Source organism: Diaporthe amygdali (genome assembly GCF_026229845.1).
Source record: "Diaporthe amygdali strain CAA958 chromosome Unknown NODE_3_length_2959817_cov_65_330692, whole genome shotgun sequence".
Lineage (NCBI taxonomy): Eukaryota > Fungi > Ascomycota > Sordariomycetes > Diaporthales > Diaporthaceae > Diaporthe > Diaporthe amygdali.
In genome coordinates, this window is record NW_026517023.1 from 2,679,585 (window position 1) to 2,693,795 (window position 14,211).

Genomic DNA, 14,211 nt, shown 5'->3' on the forward strand with positions numbered 1-14,211 from the left:
ACTCAACTCTCAGCGAAATGGCCGATCCAGTGCTCCAGTTTAATGCAAGCTCCTTCGCAAATACATTCTTTCAAAGAGATGCTCTACCTGTCGAGGTGGCTGAAGTACTGAAGCAACTCGCCCCGTCATCGTTCGCAGATACAGCCGCCCTTGCGACAGTCGGTCTGGTATCATCAGCATATCTGCTCCGCCGGTACACATGGGACAAGCCAGACCCATATGGACACATCTTCTATGAGCGGCCTCAGGCCCAGGAGGGATTCTTGAGCAAGACTAAAACGACCAGAAATATTGCGGAAAGATTAGAGGAGCTTGTAAGTCGAAAACACAGAGCGGACAGTGTGTGTTCGATCACTAAATGGGTACCTCACAGAATAAAGATGCAGTCGTCTTTTGGGGTTCCCAATCCGGCACGGCCGAGGGCTTCGCCAACCGCCTCGCAAGAGAATTGCATCAGAGACTTGGTCTAGACGCCCTATCAGCAGACTTGTCAGACTTCGACTCAAAAACAATCGCGCTCATCCCGCAGAGCAAGATTGCCATCTTTATTCTCTCCACGTACGGTGAGGGAGATCCGAGTGACAATGCCGGGCCCTTCTGGGACTGGCTTAACAAGCTCGCGGATAGCAGCGCCTTGTCTTCTCTTCGCTATGCTGCCTTTGGACTGGGAAACACCCAGTACAGATATTACAACCGGGTTGTGGACGTGGTCGACGAGGGTCTTCAGAAGGCCGGCGCCGAGAGATTACTTGATGTTGGCAGGGCCGATGATGCCGCCGGTGCGACCGAGGAGGACTTTCTGGCTTGGAAGGACGACCTCTTCACCTTTTTCGTGAAGAAGCTTGGCATGCAGCAGCATGAAGTCAAGTACGAGCCTCAGCTGTCTGTTGTACAAGATGACTCCCTCGACTTGTCTGATTTGCACCTGGGTGAGCCGCTCCGTTCGACAGACAAGGGCAGCAGTGAGGTCCGGCCGTTGAAGATCCGAAGCTCTCGAGAACTGTTCAGCAACACCTCGCGAAATTGTCTACATCTCGACCTTGATCTTACAGAGCACCCTCAGATTACCTACAAGACAGGTGATCATCTTGCAGTCTGGGCTATGAACCCGGACGAGGAGGTTGAGCGCCTTCTCACGGTGCTGGGCCTCACGGAACGCCGCAGCGCTCCCCTCTTGGTACAGGCACTCGACAAATCAGTCAAGGTGCCAGTACCCTCACCCACATCCATCGAGTCCGTCCTACGGCATTATCTTGAAATTTGTGCCCCGATCTCACGAGATGCCGTCAAGGCGCTCGCCCAATTCGCGCCGACAGAAGTAGCCAAGACCTTCCTCATCGCCCTCAGCGAAGACCGGACCAGCTTCGCCCAGTTCATCGCCGACAAGCACCTCAACCTCGGCCGGCTCCTCGAGATGTCGGCCCAGCAGGAGCCAGGGCCCCCTAGTTCCTGGACATCCCTGCCGCTCTCGTTCCTGATCGAGACACTCCCCAAGATGCAGCCGCGGTACTACTCCATCTCTTCGTCGAGCGTGATCTCGCCCCGCGCCCCGAGCATCACCGCACTCGTCTCATCCACACCTGTAGCTACCTCCAAGTCCCAAGGCACATCAGCAGCAGCAGCCTCCATCCCAGGCCTAGCAACAAATTATCTCCTCGGCCTCTCACACTCCCTTGCCGCAACAACAACTACAGCCCCTGCCCCAGCCCACCCAGCAGGCCTGAGCTACGCCCTTTCCGGGCCAGACAACGCCCTCGCGGGCGGCAAGCTATACGCCCACATGCGGCGGTCCAAGTTCAAGCTGCCGGCGCAGCCGTCGCACCCGCTGGTGATGGTGGCGGCGGGGACTGGAGTGGCGCCGTTCCGGGCGTTCGTGGCGGAGCGGGCGCGCATGCGGCAGATCGGCAAGGAGGTCGGCGAGATGGTTCTGTTCTTCGGGTGCCGGCGTGCCAGCGAGGACTACATCTACCGTGAGGAGCTGGAGGGCTTCGAGCGCGAGCTCGGCGGGCAGCTGCGGATCGTCACTGCGTTCTCGCGCGAGGAGGGCTCGCCAAAGATGTATGTGCAGGACCGGGTGCGGGAGCTGGGCGCGGATGTCGTGAGGCTTGTGCTGGAGGGGGGCGCGTCGGTGTATATGTGTGGCCGGGCGAGCATGGCGAGGGAGGTTGGTGGAGTGTTGGGTGAGCTGGTCGGGGAGGAGAAGGGATGGGGCCGAGAGCAGGTCAAGGAGTGGACTGAGAGGATGAAGAGGAACAGGACGTGGCAGGAAGATGTTTGGGGTTGAGGATGTCTCAATCTGTGGTTTCATTTCCTATCGGTAGAAGCGATCATCGAATTATATAGACAAACGCTTTCCAATGACAAGCTTGGCGAGGTTGTACAGATCTTGAAAATACATGGCCTGGAAGCTGCACTCGGATAGAACCTCACAAATAATCTCCAATGGCACTGGGTCCCATAACTCCGCACATGCGCAACGAAAATGCTAGACTCCAAGCGTCATGAAACTCAATTGGCCACACCAAAGTCCGCGTTTAAATCTAGAGAAGAGGCAGCTGCCTTTTACCGTCATGCCAACTCCTCAAGATTGTCCGAGAGCTTCTCGTCTACAAAAAAGTCAGCATGAAATCTCTTGCTCGCCTGTTTTGAACTTACGCTGGCAGCGTCGACCAATTCAAACCCTTCTCCGTTCTGACCAAAACATCCATTAAAGCCTGCTGCTCATCAGGGTCGTCGAAGCGGTCCCCGGCCAGCGCGATGGCCATGCTCGCAGCCAGGTGAGCATTGTTGACATCGCTGATGGCGTCGGCAATCCCGCACACGATCCTGACATCCTCCCGGAGCGTGTCATCCATCGATCGCACCGCGGCCTTCTGCTCGAGCCCGAGCCTTGGTATACCGGGGTCGTAAGCGATGAGGAGGATCCGTACGAGGTGGTAGTACTGCAGACCGAGGACGACGTTCTCGTTAAGGAGGAAGATCTCGGGGAACGGCCTATCGTCCTCCTTGCAGACGAATACCGGACTGAACGTTTCAGGCCTATTCTTCATCCACTCCTCCGCGTACTCAACCAGCGTGGTGTGCTCGGCCAGGCTCTTGTCCTCTCCGAAACAGTAGCAGATCACGTCCACGAGTAGTAGGGTAATTCTGGCAGCCCATTTTCGATCATCGCCGGGGCTCGTGGCGGTCGGGTCGATATTGAGGCACTCTCTGTACAGGACAGGCGGTTTCTGGTGCATGATGGCCATGTAGATGCTCTGCCGAACACTAGCCCAGAGGACTGGCTGTCCCACAAAGTCTACCAATTCCAGCACCAATTTGGATTGGATTAGTCGCATGTCTAGCGAGTCTGACTCAGCAATGGGTTTCTCCCTCGGTGTCTGGACGACCATATGATGCTGCAGAAGGACAGCGGCGGCCAGGAGACCTGTGCTCTCATCCACCATGCCAACCACGCAGCCGCTCAGTATGGGCGCCAATTCTTGGAAAGCATCGCGAAGGTAGGTCTCCTCTTCGGGTGATGGGGATCCACCACGGTTGATCCGGGTACTCTTTGCTGTGACGGCAAGAATGGCCTTGGACAATAGTGGGCATATGGAGGACTTGTTGGGCAGGACGGAGGCAAAGGTCTTTTCGTGGTCGCCAGTGTCGAATTGAGGTGCTATTTGTACGCTGAATTGGTAGATGAGCTCTGCCTCGTGAGCATTTTTCAGGGGCAGGAGGGAGGCATCGACCTTTGGATACAATGGATGCGGGTTATTGGAGTGGGCGGTCTCGGGTGATGGGAAGGATGAGGGTGTGGGAAAGACGTTCAAGGCCGGCGTCCGAGGCCCTGGGTAGTCTGGCAGGCTCTGTCTCGGGCCAACTTCTTGCTCATAGTAAGCCCGGCTCGTTGAAGAAGCAATGGCACTACCGGTGTCATTGAAAAATGCAGACCTCAACGGCGCCGGCCTGGCAGTAGGGGTAGGACTGAGTGCTGTCGAGGCGTCAGGGGAGGGAAGGTCCTGGAATAGCGTGCCACCCTGGAAGCCATCGTCATCGTCGTCACTAACGTCTCCCTCGTAGAACGAGGCCACCTCCTCCGTCTCGTCGACGAATCTGATCCTTTTGTTGGTGGTCTTGCACCATGTCTGATCCGAGTCGAAGTTGTACTGGCTCTGGTCCAGTCTGTATCACAGCATAGCACATGGCCACCCAATCAGCACACTGGGTTTGAGACCCTGCTAAGGTTGCCATGAATGGGACAATTTGGGCGGATGAGGCTGCTTACCCCGGATTATAGGTGTGACGGAATCGGACCCTGATTCCTCGCACGCAGGGCTGGCCTCTCTTGACACATTGTGAGCACTGCTCCTTGGTGTCGCCTGTGGCGCCGTTGGCCTGTTAGTAAATCTGGCGCTGTGATTGGGGTGAGACAAGAGATGGTACCCACATTTCAGATGTCTACAGAGGTAAGATGCATCGTCACATTAGCAAGAGGGTGAGAGAATTGGTCGTACAATCTCGATGTGCTTTGCTTGTGTGTGCGAGCGTGCGCACATCCGGGCTGACGGGCCCGACACCTCATCAAAAGACTCGGACGTATCGCAGTCCCACAGTTACAGCCGAGACACACGGGCGGTAGTAGGCTTACCTTGATCGACAGCCCTGAGGAAGTACAGTACCTGGGTCAATCTTACGCTCACGGGGATTTCTTTCTCGATTGGGAGGCACTCACATCGCACCCTGGCCTCCTCTTCTTTGTCTCCGACTGAGGCCGAGGCGGAGGCATCTTGCGGCAGACGCGCAGCCGAATCCCAACCTCGTAGAGGACACAGGGGAAGTTACGCGCACCGTGGCCGAAATCAGAAACATGGGGTAAGGGAAAAGTCAAAGGGGCAGGGTGGGTGGACGGTGGCCTCGGTGGTTTATAGCTGTGTTGGGCAGAGGGGGAAAGAATCCCGCGCGGCTGGACAGCTCTGAATTGCCGGGCCGCTTGTCAAGTCACAGGTCTTGGGCCGCGTTTTGGGGGTCTGAAGAGCGTGTGGAGAAGGGACCGATTTTTCTCCTTGCTCGCTGTTCATTTCCCTGTTGAGGATCGGATTGACATGTGTGTGGGGGTGGGGGACCGCCCCCTGCTACGCCTTTTCGACGTGCTCTTTTCTGGGGTAATCTATCTACAATGGTCTATGGACGATAGATTACCTACTCCATGCCCTGCCCTGACATCACATGCTGGCATTGACGTCGCATTACTGCACGTAGTCTGCTGCCAGTTCGATCCGGTCCTCCACCAATGTGAGTGGATACGCGGAAGCTTGCACGCCCGCCAAGGCTGATCCAGTCTGGACTAGCCAGCATCATCGTGAAGGGGTCGCCGCGCACCTTGAGAGGGGAACGCTTTCCTGTGTCAAGCACTTGCGTCAGTAGCCTACATGTGGATGGACAAATAGCAGTGGTCTAGGCCTGATCAGGCTTCGTTCGCCGATGGGACTCCCATATGGTAATTCCTGATTTATACCCAAGGCTCCAAAGAAGGGCACTATTCCCCCAGATTATACCTCAAGCGCCCAAGAAGGACACTATCTCCATGAAACCGCTGCGAGCCTCGTGTCCATCCGTATCCGCCAGGGTGACTGCCTACCCACCCAGCCAGCATCAACCGCTTATATCGCCAGCTCGGGCCGTGGGCCTCATGGAGGGTAGGCAGAGTTGGCGAATATTTAGGCGGTGCCCTTGCTGCTTAGTAGTACCGTCCTAGATGTCCCTGACAGTATTCATTTTTAGTTCCTCGTAAACTATCTATCATACTATCGTCAGGAGTCCCATCACTCTCAAGTACTTTGCTCAGATTGGACTTCTTTAGTTGTAAACCTCACATCTCATTAATCACATCACTAGTCGACCTCATTTTACCAGAAAGTTTGGCCGTTCTCTTGTGCCGCCATGGGCACTCCGCTGGTAACATGGGCATCAGCCCCTTATGCCGCAGCATTGCTTCTATTCCTCATCTCCTACTTCATCATATACCCCTTCGTAGAATACATCCGAGATCCTAAAGGTGAGGAACCTCGCCGTCAAAAGGAAATATAGCATACCAAGCTAACAAATCTGTCAAGGTCTGCGAAGATTCCCCAACTTCAGCCCCCTCTCTGGCATGTCCAACGTTCCCTTCATGATACTGGCCCACTCGGGCGACCGGTCAAGGACCCTGGCCAAGCTGCACAAGGACCGGCCCATCTTGCGCACCGGGCCCAACACACTCTCCTTCGGCACGGTGCGTGCCATTAAGGACATTTACGGCCACGGCACACCCTGCACCAAGGACTACTCGTACGAGCTCTTGGCGGGGACGCACAAACACCTGGCCGATGTTATAGACAAGCCCGACCACGCGCGCAAGCGCAAGGTGCTATCGTCGGCGTACGCGCTCAAGAACCTCGAGAGCTGGGAGTTCAAGGTCGCCGACAAGGTGCAGCGCATGCTCGGGCAGTTCGACCAGCGGTGCGCCCCGGCGCCGCCCAAGGAGGGCGTGCCTCCAGCGCCGGAGGAGCTCAACATCGACTACCGCATGTGGACCAACTTCTTCGCGCTCGACGCCATCGCCGACATCGGGCTGAGCGAGCGCCTCGGGTTCCTGGACCAGGGCACCGACCGCGTCGTCGCGCAGCGCAAGGACGGCTCCACGTACGAGACCGACCTGCGCCAGTGCCTCTACCCCACCGCGCGCAAGCAGTCGCTGCTCGTCTGGACGTACGACTGGTACAGGCTCGTGGACAGGCTGGCTGACGTGGTGCCCTTCTACCGGCGCATGACCGAGTCGTCGCGCGGGTGGGACGACATCATCCTGGCGCGCGGCAACCGGCGGCTGGAGCGGTACCGCGCGGGCGAGAAGCTGGACGACTTCTTCCAGGCGCTGATGGAGGACAAGGCCGGGTCGCCGAACCTGCTGGAGTGGGGCGAGATCCTGGCCGAGGTCAACATCATGATGAACGCCGGCAGCGTCACCACCGCTATCGCCATCGCTAACGCCACCTACCAGCTGCTCAAGCACCCGGAGTGCCTGCGCCGCCTGCGTGAGGAGCTCGACGCCGTCCTCGACCCGGACGAGGTCGTCGCCCCCTACGACAAGGTCAAGCACCTCCCCTACCTGCGCGCCTGCCTGGACGAGTCCCTACGCCTCTTCCCGCCTACACCCCACGGACTGCCTCGAGCCACCCCGCCCGAGGGCTCCATGATCATGGGTGAGTGGATCGCCGGCAACACTACCGTCAGCATCTCCGCCATGGTCGCCCACCGCGACGAGAGTGTCTTCTATGAGCCTGAGAAGTACATCCCCGAACGGTGGTTGGGAGAGAAGGGCAAGGAGTTACAGCCTTCCTTCATAACCTTTTCCGCGGGAGCTAGAGGTTGTATAGGGCGCAACATCTCGTATCTGGAGCAGGCAGTCTGTGTCGCGAGTGTTCTGCACAGATATGACATGGCACTGGCGCCTGGATTCGAGATGAAGAGGCTGGAGACGATGAACCATATCCTAGGGCCTATGCCTGTGAAGATGTGGAGGAGGCAACTGGATGTCGAGCACGAGTGACGGACTAGCATTAGGCGCTTAAGGAGTTGGATTTGTCAGAATGGGTTGAATTATCATGATTTTGATAGAATTGAGTCATTACCTAAACATGTCCTTGCCCAGTGCCGTGAGAAGAATCATCAGACGGGTGCCAATATAACACCAAGGCTTTGCAATGCTCTCTAGTCCCAGTACCGAATAACTCCATCTGCCCCAGCTGATACCAGCTTGGAGGTCTCCTGCGGATGCCACTTGACGCACGTAACGGGGTCCTTCGTCTCGATCTTGTGATACATCTTGCATGTCTTCCAGTCCCAGAAGACAAGGTATCCCGCGGTGTCGCCACTGGCAATGAACTGCCCGTCGGGGCTGATATCAATGTCAATAGCCGTTCCGGCATTGTTGTGTCCGCGGTAACTCTTCTTTCGGTTCTGGCGGAACTTGTCGTTGGCATTGTATACCACAATCTGGTTGTCAGAAGATTGGTACGCAACGTATTTGCCGGAAGGATGCAAGGCGGATCGTGTCATCGGGTACATATAAGTCTCAGCGATGTACTTGATGGGGACGGGTATGTTGTAGTCCCATGCACGCAGTGACTTGTCATCCGACGTGGTCATGAATCGTTCGCCGTCCTGTGTGAAGGTGATGGTGTTGATGGCCGCGAGATGGTGATCATACTCCTGAACGGTCTCGTTGCCAGCGCGAGTGTCGAATTGCACAATCTTCTTGTCAGACATGCCAGCCAAGAACTCGTGACCATGTTCAGCCGTTGGGTTGAAGACCAAGCAGTGTGGTGTTTTGCCGGTGCTAAACTTGCTGATGCACTTTCCGGTCTCGGTGTCCCAGAGCTTCATCTGCCTGTCATACGACCCGGACAGGAACCTCGTGCCATCGTTGTTGAAAGAGAGATCTGATATCGCCTTGGAGTGCCCAGAGTACGTCCGCAGGAGCTCTTTTTGGTGGTAGACGTCCCAAATCTTGATGGTCGTGTCCGCAGAGCCCGATAGTAACAAGTGACCACTGTGAGGGAAGAAGCGTAGCGAAGTGACAGCCTTGGTGTGATTCTTCCATGTGTGCACCATCTTCTTGGGTATATAGTTGGTGACGCTGCCTGGTTCCTTTCGCAGATCGATGTCCAAGTCCTGTGGGACATGCATGTATGTCCGGCCCTGGTAGTCGTATTCGCTTTCGCCGTGGAATGTCGTGGTCTCGTCGCCCGCCTCCTCGACTGCTTTTCGCCTTGCCAACGCTTCACTTGGTGCAGTGACCACGGCGCCGCTCTCGATCACGTCGTCTGCGTCTTCATCCTCGTAGACGATCTCGTATTCCTCGTCGCTGCCCAGTTGCGCCTCTTCGTCAACCTCTTCGTACTCAGTCCTCCTGTACTTTGCCCATGGTCCCTTGTACTCGCCATCGCCCTCTGCGATCAGCGCGCTGCCTCTGTCCTCTCTCTTAGCCCGAATGGCGGCAGCCTCTTCCTTGATCTGCCTGCCGCTCTTGTCCTCCCTCTCTGGACCTTCGCCACGTTCTACCGCGCGGTGTTTGGCTCGAAAGGCGTGTTCGCTTAAGTATGTCTCGGTGGCGTATCCGGTGAGAACGTTCTTGCGCTTGAGAGATGTGTGGGAGACCTCGTCACGAAATGGATTGGCAGGCCCGACCTTTGGTCGTGCGAGGTCTTCACCAGTGTAGGGAACAACTGCGTGGTCCGGCCCGGCCTCCTGTCGGACGATGAGGGCGTCCTGAGGCGCCATATTCGGCGGGTAGGCGCCAAAATCGGCCATTGTGGGCGTGGTGGACTTAAAAGGAAAACGGCTCTGTAAGGTGTGACGAAAAAGAGGAGGAATCGAATATTTCAGATTGGGTGATGGACCATCAGGGTCCATGTCCTCTAATTATTGGAGGCGCCAGCTGCGGCAGGCAGGGGCTGTGCTGGAAGGCAAAGCATATTGAAAGCTAAGCAAAACCGAACCCCCCAAAAAGGCAGCTCGCAGGCCCATAATCACATACACTGTTAGAACAACAACGTCACATGTTAAAGAAGGAAAATACGAAAACATCGCTAGGAGTCCCCTGTGCCTTACGTCCTCACACAGTTTTATCCTATAGGATATCATCCTACAGCTAGTTATTCTACAAGAGGAGGAAGTTATCCACAGGAGGTTAACCAACAGGAGGTCAACCCACAGAAGATTACCTTATAAAAGGTTACCCCATAACAGATTATCCTATACGGTGTAGTCATCTAATCTTCCCCCTCCTCCTTGTTCTTTCCTGGATTCACTTATTCATCCCAGACATAGTGTGGCCGCGAAACGGACACCCGAGCTAAAGCCCGTAGATTTGCATAGCTGGAGTCCACGCCCGACAACATAGAGAGGGACCAGGAAATGCATATAGAGGCATGATGGCTTCTATGACAACTTGTCAATCATCTCAGAGGATCGATTTCAAAGAGAGGCACACTGTCACGCTCACGCCAATGTTTTGAATCAATACGAACTAATGTGCTGATATCCGCGCCTCTGCTTTGGGACACCGAGGAGTCAAAAATCAAAGACAGGTTTATCTCATGTTCCGCTCAACAGACTGACGAACAGTCCAGCTTAAATTGAAACCCAAGTCCCCAACAAATGCTTCTGAATAAGGAGATAGCACAGCCAGTATGAATATCAGGAACAATTGCAGAGGTGTTTTGTCTCGTGATAATCATCCATAACTGCATTTGCTTCCGTGACCCTTTGACTCCTTTCCGCCACGCCGTTCATTGTACGCCCGTACACGAATGATCATCGCGACATTGTGAGACATTGTATCGTATCCTATCATGCTTCAAGCAAATCGGCCAGCTAACAGCGGCTCCGTCAGCTGTGAGCGCTGCGCTGCCACCTCCTCCACTCCAAATTCCGTAACCCTCCCACCTAACCATAGCTGCTTCGTCACCACTACTCCCCTTGTCTGGTTGTCCGCTTCTCCATTCGCACCGGAAGTCCAGCCACCGTGAAGTCGCCTGGTAGCGGTTGTGTGGCGTGTCCTCTCTCTCTCTCTCTCCGGGATGGTTTTGTAGCCCCACCCTCTTCGTCAGGCCTTGTCCAAGAGCCTGGGAGAGGCCGGCTTGTAGAGCACGGCCGCGCATGAGAGATTTCTCGCTCAGGAGCTCGCCTCCTAGTTGGCCTCGTCCTTAATGAGGGCCACGATCATCTTGTAGAGGTAGAAGAAGAACATCAGCAGGTGGAAGCCGAGCTTGATGAAGGACTCCTTCTTATGAACGTTCAGCTTCCTGAAGATCTCGGTTGCGTCCAGCAGGTGCGTGTTCTCAACAATTCTGCAGTAGGTTCAGTCAGCCATCTCGCCCTCGCTTAGTCCATCCCCAAGGAGTCGGGCGCATGAGCTGCCCCAGGTGGCTATCAACGTACTTCTTGACATTCCAAGCCAGCAGAGGAAGGTTGAGGATCAGAGGAATCCAGTATCCGTTAATGAGGAACAGAAACGTCAAGAATCCATGTACGGCAGCTTCAGGGATAATGTAGGTGTTGAGGCGGTTGCAAAGGTCAATGGGGTTGATGTAGTCACTGCAAGCGCATCGCGTTAGCATCTGCACGGCACGCAAGGGCATCGATGGCCGCTTGCTAAGAAGAGGGGTTGCAAAGGGTAGAGCTCGTACCATTCGAGATCGCTGTACATGATGGTGAAGAAGACCTGCAGGAACAAGTTGACGGCGTTTATGAGCACCGAAAACAGGAAGAGCCACGCCTCGCCAGACATCTTGATGGTTGGTTTGGAGCTATATGCTAATTGGCTGGTGTAGTTGCGACCCGAGTCTTTGAATTGCGACTGCTTGGAGCTTGGGCTCGAAGCGACGCGATGCGATGATTTGTATGTATGGGTACGGGAGTACGGATCTGGAGATCCCAGCGGTGGCAGGTAGGTGGAGAACCGGCCGAGGGCGAGCTTATCAAGGACGGGCAGACAGAGCACGCGCGCAGGATTTTCTCCGGTGTCAACAACGGTGTTTTGCAGCCTCGATGGGAGGAGAATCGACACGACAGCTCAGTGTGGGAGGGGAGTATTGGTGGCGACGGAACAGAGGGGAAAATCTGTCCTCGAGGATTGGATTTTGCAGCAGTCCGAAGCGGCGGTGGCAGGTCGAGGAAGGGTAGGGCGAGGTGAGTCGAGGTCGGTAAGGCGCGCAGCGGCGGGATGATGTCGCTCGCTCTCCACACTAGACTACACTGGGACTGTCTACGCAAAAAAACGCTGCCTTTCCAAGGTTCAGAGCTTTTGCCCGCCGCCCCGTTGTTGGGGGGCGCACTCGGGCGAATCCTCTGCTCGACAGCCAATGGCAGAGCTCCAGAGGTGGGCAGCTCGGGGGCTGCTGGGGGACCAGCTGGGCAGCATGTGGCGCGAGCTTTGCTCCCCTCCTAAACAAGCAGACAAGCTACAAGGGTCGCTCTGCCCAGACTGCCAGATAAGGCGCGGACCCATTCACAAGAGCAGATCATTTATGCGGGCGATGGAGGGGAAGAACTATGGCACTCGGCACTCATATACTTTTCTTTCAAGATGGCACGCGTGGAAATATGAGTTAGAGTAGAAACACTGTACAGGCATACTCAAGCTTCACAAGGAACAATAGCTGATAAATTTCTAGCCTGGGCAACCACGCCATGTAGACCGGGCAGTTGTACAGACATAATGGGCCAGGGCTTATAGAATTCACCGTGGATTGCTCATATTGCTACAGCTACACGCTGTGCACATCAATCAACGCTCATGGCCTGCCTAGATCTTATGAACACCATCGTACCACCGTCGACAACTCAAATCGTCTACTCAAGCTCCGTTTGCCTCCTTTTCAGGCACGGGTATAGGGCCACCAGGGGAATCCGGGAGACGTGCTGTCAGGACCTCAACACCATCCTCAGTCACAAGCAAGGTGTGCTCTGGAAACACGGGTCAGCTCAATTTTCCCACGGACTTCTTCGAAGACCCCGAGGTTTAAAACAACTCACCGAACTGAGCCGTCTTCTTGCCGTCAATTGTCGTGCTGGTCCAGTTGTCGGGCCAGGTAATATCGCGATACTTGCCCAGGGCAATCATCGGCTCAATGGTAAACGTCTGTCCGGGCTTACACTCGCCAACTGCCTTGTTCTTGGCATAATGAGGGATATTTGGTGGGCAGTGGAAAATCGTGTTGATACCATGACCAACATATGTGCGGATGACGCTGGTGTTCTTCGTCTTGGCGTGCTTCTCGATCGCGTTGCCGAAGTCGCGGTACAGCGTCCCTGGCTTGACCAGCTTGATCGCCTCGTCCAGACACTCCCTGGCTGCCTCAACAACACGCACAGTGTCAGGGTCCGCCTTAGCTCGGTCGCCAACATAGTATGTCTCGTTCAGGTCACCGTGATAGCCTTCGTGGTAGAGCGTAACATCCAAGTTGACAATGTCGCCGTCCATGAGAATGCGCTGGTCGGGAATACCGTGGCAGATGACCTCGTTAATCGAAGTGCAGACAGACTTGGGGAAATGGTTGTAGTTCAAAGGCGATGGGTAGGACTAAAGCCACGGTCAATCTCTGCCCTCTGCGTCTCCTCGCAATACCTCTTCCCGTAGCCTCCCGGGCAGAACTCACGTTGCGCTTGATACATTCCTCGTGCACAATCTTGTCAATCGCATCGGTAGAAATGCCGGGTCGGATCGCAGCAGCAGCAATGTCGAGAACCTCTCTTGCTAGCCGGCAGACCTTGCGCATCGCATCCTGGCCCTTCTTGTCCAGGATCTCGACCTTGTTCCGGCTGACGAGGGACCGCCCTGCCTTGGGTATGCCATCGGCAGCGTAATCGGGGTGGGGGATCGTCTTTGGGATTTCCCGGCGCGGCGAGAGAGGGTAGACGGGTCGGAGAGGGCCGGTGAAGGAGAAATTCGGGAACGGGTTGTAGTAGCCAGTCTCTGGATCAGGTTTAGATACTACTTTGGGCGGAATGTTTAAGGCATTTTGGAGTATACTGTTTTCTTGCTTGTGCATTGACTTATGGGTGCCCTGGACAGAGATGCTGGTCAGCTACCAGTACCACACGCTGTCGCGCCGCCCAAGCCGCCCACCACGCGACTGGCGATGTTGCAAAGGTGGGGCAGGGAGGGCAATGCTTCTCAGCCTCAAGGTAGACTAACCCAGTTCTTCTTGAAACAGTCCTGGGAGCAGAAGAAGCTGTCCTTGATCCCCAGCTTTAGGCATGTCGGGCACTGGAGCGATCCAGCATCGTTCTCGCAGTCGACGCTGAGGCACTTGCGCTTAGAGGGAGGCTCGTCGGTCATGGTGGACGGGGAATCGGGTGCCAGTCGCAAAGATTGGTAATGGGTAGGAACAGCGTCGGATTCCGGGGATTAGAGGGCTCGTCTTTTATTGCTGCTGCAACGAGACAATCGAGAGCTGGAAAAGAAGCCAAATAGTCACAGAGGCTCCAGTCGCAAGAAATATGGGTTCAACCAAGTAGAGACACCTTTTTTTCCGTCGTGTCTACCCACAGTCAGGCAGTCGCTGGAGCCGTCTACTGAAAATGTAAGTGGGCGAGGATCTGAGCATGTTGGGGGCAGGGATTGGGCAGTGACTGCACCTCAGCCCACCAGCCCACCTAGGCGCGCCTTTGCATCAACCCGAG

The 14,211-nt window shown here is 55.6% G+C and overlaps 6 protein-coding genes across 6 annotated transcripts; 2 read left to right on the forward strand and 4 right to left on the reverse strand.

Moving 5' to 3' along the window:
* Positions 1 to 17: 17 nt before the first annotated feature.
* On the forward strand, positions 18 to 2,284 carry J7T55_003219 (nadp fad dependent oxidoreductase; the record flags this gene model as incomplete). The annotated part of the gene is made up of 2 exons (XM_053138373.1): positions 18 to 314; positions 374 to 2,284. 2 exons carry the CDS (start codon positions 18 to 20, stop codon positions 2,282 to 2,284), a joined length of 2,208 nt encoding a protein of 735 aa, XP_052999084.1.
* Positions 2,285 to 2,651: 367 nt separating this feature from the next.
* Positions 2,652 to 4,771, reverse strand: J7T55_003220 (rca-like protein; the record flags this gene model as incomplete). The annotated part of the gene is made up of 3 exons (XM_053138374.1): positions 2,652 to 4,167; positions 4,271 to 4,380; positions 4,718 to 4,771. The coding sequence occupies 3 exons, from the start codon at positions 4,769 to 4,771 to the stop codon at positions 2,652 to 2,654; spliced, it is 1,680 nt and encodes a 559-aa protein (XP_052999085.1).
* A 1,154-nt stretch (positions 4,772 to 5,925) lies between these two features.
* Positions 5,926 to 7,570, forward strand: J7T55_003221 (monooxygenase; the record flags this gene model as incomplete). The annotated part of the gene is made up of 2 exons (XM_053138375.1): positions 5,926 to 6,040; positions 6,099 to 7,570. The coding sequence occupies 2 exons, from the start codon at positions 5,926 to 5,928 to the stop codon at positions 7,568 to 7,570; spliced, it is 1,587 nt and encodes a 528-aa protein (XP_052999086.1).
* Positions 7,571 to 7,731: 161 nt separating this feature from the next.
* Positions 7,732 to 9,333, reverse strand: J7T55_003222 (pre-mrna-processing factor 17; the record flags this gene model as incomplete). The annotated part of the gene is made up of 1 exon (XM_053138376.1): positions 7,732 to 9,333. One exon carries the CDS (start codon positions 9,331 to 9,333, stop codon positions 7,732 to 7,734), a length of 1,602 nt encoding a protein of 533 aa, XP_052999087.1.
* Positions 9,334 to 10,714: 1,381 nt separating this feature from the next.
* Positions 10,715 to 11,314, reverse strand: J7T55_003223 (endosomal cargo receptor; the record flags this gene model as incomplete). Its single annotated transcript, XM_053138378.1, has 3 exons — positions 10,715 to 10,874; positions 10,966 to 11,121; positions 11,214 to 11,314. 3 exons carry the CDS (start codon positions 11,312 to 11,314, stop codon positions 10,715 to 10,717), a joined length of 417 nt encoding a protein of 138 aa, XP_052999088.1.
* A 1,068-nt stretch (positions 11,315 to 12,382) lies between these two features.
* J7T55_003224 (methionine aminopeptidase 1) lies at positions 12,383 to 13,867 on the reverse strand (the record flags this gene model as incomplete). Its single annotated transcript, XM_053138379.1, has 4 exons — positions 12,383 to 12,492; positions 12,562 to 13,108; positions 13,185 to 13,592; positions 13,724 to 13,867. 4 exons carry the CDS (start codon positions 13,865 to 13,867, stop codon positions 12,383 to 12,385), a joined length of 1,209 nt encoding a protein of 402 aa, XP_052999089.1.
* Between the last annotated feature and the right edge of the window lie 344 nt (positions 13,868 to 14,211).